The 5,348-nt window shown below is 33.0% G+C and overlaps 1 protein-coding gene across 3 annotated transcripts in view; it reads left to right on the top strand.

Moving 5' to 3' along the window:
* WASF1 (WAS protein family member 1) overlaps nt 1-5,125 on the top strand; it is a 58,442-nt gene extending 53,317 nt beyond the window's left edge. For 2 of the 3 annotated variants that reach the window (XM_015600049.2, XM_015600048.2), the window contains exons 7-9: nt 1,232-1,411; nt 2,716-3,344; nt 4,256-5,124. In XM_015600049.2, coding sequence (XP_015455535.1) covers nt 1,232-1,411; nt 2,716-3,344; nt 4,256-4,413 — 967 coding nt within the window. In that variant the 3' untranslated portion in view covers nt 4,414-5,124. Of the gene's footprint in view, nt 1-1,231; nt 1,412-2,715; nt 3,345-4,255 lie in introns of all 3 variants that reach the window. The other variant, XM_006926069.2, reaches the window with a different exon arrangement.
* The last annotated feature ends 223 nt before the right edge of the window (nt 5,126-5,348 follow it).

Here is a 5,348-nt window from a genome sequence, read left to right as displayed (position 1 = left end):
ATATATATATATATAAAATAGGAGTTGAGAAAGGGTTATATTTTGTCCTTTTTCTTTTTCCCGACTTCCTTTCTGTATCACATCTCCAACCTCAGGACTTTCAAACAAAATTACTTGTCCCCTTTTGCAAAAATAAAGAATAGGTTCTTTTCCTTTCTCAGGATCTAGGGGCCCTATATAAGCAACACGCTACCTTAGCAAACATACTAGCATCTCCTGTGGAGAAATTTATTTGCATATAGTTAATTGATTGTAGTTATTATTATATATATTATAGTTATTGATTTTTGAATGAAAAAAAGTTTAAGGTTTTTTCTTGAATAATACATGTAAATTTAGGCCATAAGTGAAATATTTTAGCCTATTTAGGAGTAATATACATGTAAGACTATATGCATTACAGAAAGAGACTGAAAGAATTGAGTTTTTTTTTAAAAAAGTTAATCATCTATAGCAAATATTTATTTCAACTCCTGTTAAGCAATTGAGGTATTTAGCTGACCTAGTAGTGTAAATACAATACTTCTGACTTGCTTTGTGCACATTTTTTAAATCTAACTTTGTTCTCAGCATGCACTACAATCAGTAAATATGTCTACATGCTCAAGGTATCTAAAATTTTGCTTAAATTTGCTTAAGTCACAAGTTGCGATGTTACTTAGCATTCTATTTTATGCGTACGTACGTAGCACCTTTGAAAACACTGAAAAGACAAAAACAATGTAGTTAACCATCTCTGTGGTGCTTGTATCAGGGAGGCCTTTCTCCTTGGGTATAAAACATTTAGAAGTCATTTACGTTTAAGAACAACAAGATATCCTTGTGGTAGGAAATTCCAGCTTTTATATTCTAGCTTTTGTCAGTGGCATCTTATTGTAAAGAAAATAGAGGCAGATAACTTTGAATGAAATTTGCTAGAAGTTAATTATGTTCATGTTCATAAGATTATATATGTAATACTTTTCATCCTTGTGAATTGAATTAGTATTATATTATAAAATAATAACTGAAGGTCACCAAAATGAACCTGAATCAGCAAGGAAAGTTTTCATTTTAAGCAGCATTTTTTGTTTTAAAAACAGGACGATGTAATAAGTATCTGAAATAAGTTTCCTAAAAGTTGTTAAAATATTGACATTCAAAGACTAGATAAACTTTAAATATCTCATGTGTAGCACTTTACTCCACCAATAATTCAAGAAAAATATACTGATACTGTCTATTTTTTTAGACCTCAGACATATGTGGATCATATGGATGGATCTTATTCACTTTCTGCCTTGCCATTTAGTCAGATGAGTGAACTTCTGACTAGAGCTGAGGAAAGAGTCTTAGTCAGACCACATGAACCACCTCCACCTCCACCAATGCATGGATCAGGAGATGCAAAACCCATACCCACCTGTATCAGGTATGTTCAAACAAGTTTTGATGTGTTCTCTCAAGGATTAGTAGCTTTTTTCTTTAAGGCACAGATAGTAAATATTTTAGGCCTTGTGGATATATGTTTCTGTCACAACTATTCAACTCTGCCGTTGTTGCATGAAGGCAGTCATGGACTACACGTGTAATTAAATGGATATGTTTATGTTTCAACAAAACTTCATTTACAAAAACAGGGAGTGGGTCAGATTTGGCCTCTGGGAGGTAATTTTCCATCCTCTGATAATAGCTGAAACATGCATTCTCTTGGGAAAATTTAACTAATGAGAATTTACTTTAAATATTAAAGTGCATTTCATTTTCCTATAGTTTTGTTATCAAGCACATAATGTGCAGTATAGCAGGTCCTTGAATAATGTCATTTTGTTCAGCATCATTTAACATTGATTAGATGCCGTACGAACTTAACTATTGTTTATATCAGTTAGCCTTTGGTGAAATTGGTTTCACTATGTCATTTCACTTCAGGTCATAGAACCTATTGACAGTGTAAAGAGAGGACTTAACTCTGTATTAATATAAATTAAGAGTTTTTGTTATGATGCAAGAGACTAAAAAATGGGAACCGAAGGTGTTGGTTATAAATGTTAATTTGATATTAGGGGAAATATTCTAAGAATTTGGGAAAGAATAGACAATTCTTCATAATAATATTTTGGTAAAGCTGTTCTGAAGTTTAATTCTGTCCATTGTTATCCAAATTACAAATTTTTAAAGAGAAACAGATAAGTTTTACAATTTTCAGTTAAAAATATCAACCTTCTGTCTTCGACTCATTTGATGTTTCATCCTCAGGGAGGAAGAGGTCCATAAATTTCCTTTTGTAGTTTATAATTAGTTTTCATTGATTTAACTGAAATGACATATGGTAAGTCTTAATAGCTTCGGTATAAATACAGCATTGTATTGGCCATAGGTATTGCTACAAATATCATAATATGATAAATGTTGAGTCATTACAAAGACGCACATCACAGTGTAAAACTGAGCATTTTACTTATCAAAGTAAGCATAAAATGCTTGAGTTGATAGGAAAGTTACATGCAGGGATAAGATCATTTAGAATTTTACAAACCAAAGTACCACCTAAAAATTATTTTGTTGGAATACTTTTAGTTCTCATTTCATTCTAAATATTGCTGGAAAATTTTTTAGTTTTTATAGGAACATGTTAATGAATCTACCTTGATATAATTACTGATAGTCATTTATATATTGTATGGTTAATTTTTTCTCTTTTAATAACTTGATAGGATCTCTTTATCATTTCAGTTCTGCTACAGGTTTGATAGAAACTCGCCCTCAGTCACCAGCTACAGGCAGGACACCTGTGTTTGTGAGCCCCACCCCCCCACCTCCTCCACCACCTCTTCCATCTGCCTTGTCAACTTCTTCATTAAGAGCTTCAATGACTTCAACTCCTCCCCCACCAGTACCTCCCCCACCTCCACCTCCAACCACTGCTTTGCAAGCTCCAGCAGTACCACCACCTCCAGCTCCTCTTCAGATTGCCCCTGGAGTTCTTCACCCAGCTCCTCCTCCAATTGCACCTCCTCTAGTACAGCCCTCTCCACCGGTAGCTAGAGCTGCCCCAGTATGTGAGACTGTACCAGTTCATCCACTCCCACAAGGTGAAGTCCAGGGTCTGCCTCCACCCCCACCACCGCCTCCTTTGCCTCCACCTGGCATTCGACCATCATCACCTGTCACAGTTGCAGCTCTTGCTCATCCTCCCTCTGGGCTACATCCAACTCCATCTACTGCCCCAGGTCCCCATATTCCATTAATGCCTCCATCTCCTCCATCACAAGTTATACCTGCTTCTGAGCCAAAGCGTCATCCATCAACCCTACCCGTAATCAGTGATGCCAGGAGTGTACTTCTGGAAGCAATACGAAAAGGTAATTTTCTCAGGGCCATTAAAAGCATTGCTATTGTAGGTTTAGAAACTTTCTAAATATTTGAAAAAATAGTATTTTCCTCATTTATAAGATTTTAAATGATCGTGTTTTGTTCAAATGGTCTTTAGAAAGTAAAGCTGTGTTTCACTTATATTTTAAATCATTTTCAAGAAAATATATCACATTTAATCATTTTATTTTCATACTTAGTAAGGATTCTTAAATGTTTATTGAATAAGTGAGAAATTAAAAGTAGCAAACTTAAACGTTACAGAAAATTAAAGCCCTTTATGTTATGTTTAATATGTATATTAACTCCTTAGAAATTATATTTTCTTCAGAGTTAAGGTTGTCCCTTTGATGTCTCAATGATACTTGCTCCCAGTGACACTTGATGTACCAGATGTCTTTAAGTTTCTTAGTAACAAAAAAAAGACATATTAATTCATTAATGCAGCCAACATTTCCTAAGAATATATGCCAGGTACTAACAAGATAGAATGAATAAGAGTGCCTTCTTTTCAAGTACCAGGGATAATAAAGCCACAGAAAATATATTCAACAAATGTTTATTTTATTTGACTATAGAGGTAACAGAAGAAAAGTATCATCTGGTTAACTTTTTAGGATTTGGTGAGCAGGGAGGCACAATAGATCATAATGGCTTAATAAACTGTAGATATCCACTGAGATGTCTGGTAAGTTTCACCAGCTATTATCACAGATGATAACATAATGAAGAAATTAACATCTCTCTAAATATGATTCCTTCAAATTCTTTTTAATAGATCTTGCTTTTTATTCTTCTATTAGTATTTCTCATGTGTATTTGATTTTATTCCAGAAAGATTAATAATATTTAGTATTTAGTATTTTGGTTTACAACAAATGGTTTGGATTTACCGTATCAGGTATTCAGCTACGAAAAGTAGAAGAGCAGCGTGAACAGGAAGCTAAACATGAACGCATTGAAAATGACGTTGCCACCATCCTGTCCCGTCGTATTGCTGTGGAATATAGTGATTCAGAAGATGATTCAGAATTTGATGAAGTAGATTGGTTGGAGTAAGAAAAATGCATTGATAAATATTACAAAACTGAATGCAGATGTCCTTTGTGGTGCTTGTTCTTTGAAAATGTTTGGTCATTCCAGTGTTTTGCTTTCTTTTCCTTAAGATAAATAACCCTTTTTCCTCCATAATATTTTTGATTTCTAAGGAAAATATTAGCATACATTTCAAACTAAATGTTTTACAGTGGCTTATCTTTTTTATTTTTCCCTGAAAAGACATAATTTGGTCAAATAAACCACTAAGTATTAAGCATGGACAGCTGTTGTTAGAGTAGCAGATTCAGTTTTTTGATATATCTTAATTGTGCACTTTGTGAATTTTAATTTAAAGAAAGCAACTGAGATTGAAATCTTGAGGGCAGCTGTATCTATTAATGAGCCTTATTCCATTTCTTGATGTTTTAAAAGAAGAAACACTGCCTTGATTATATGAATACACTCGAAAGTACAGTTAGCTTGTAGTATTGAATTCTCTTAAAAGGAATGCTTGAATTTTTTTTAATTATTGTTTTGTTGTTTTTAAATACTTGCCTTATTTGAATGTTTAGCAGTACTCTCTTCGCCCTTATATATTGTGTGGTACGATTTTGCTTGCCTATAAGAGTTTAAAAGATTTCCATGTAAAATACTCTGACATAAACATACATGTAACTTACATAACTGTTAAGAATAACAGTCTGATTTAATAAATGGTTCATTTTAAAGGTTCATGGGTGTTGATCTTTGAATAAAACTTTGTGAAAGTTTATCAAATAATATAAAGTAGGCTTTTAATATATAGATAGTAAATGAAGATTTAAAAACCCACTTATGCAATGTAATTTTCTTTTAATTTTACAGGTTCATATTGTCTTGTGTGTAGGATAACTTTTGTATCATTTTTTCCTTAAGATCACAAAATCGGTATTTTTCAACTTATGTTCTTAAATTAA

This window comes from Pteropus alecto, unplaced genomic scaffold, assembly GCF_000325575.1.
Source record: "Pteropus alecto unplaced genomic scaffold, ASM32557v1 scaffold79, whole genome shotgun sequence".
In the NCBI taxonomy this organism is placed as follows: domain Eukaryota; kingdom Metazoa; phylum Chordata; class Mammalia; order Chiroptera; family Pteropodidae; genus Pteropus; species Pteropus alecto.
This window is presented reverse-complemented; position numbering and strand designations above follow the sequence as displayed.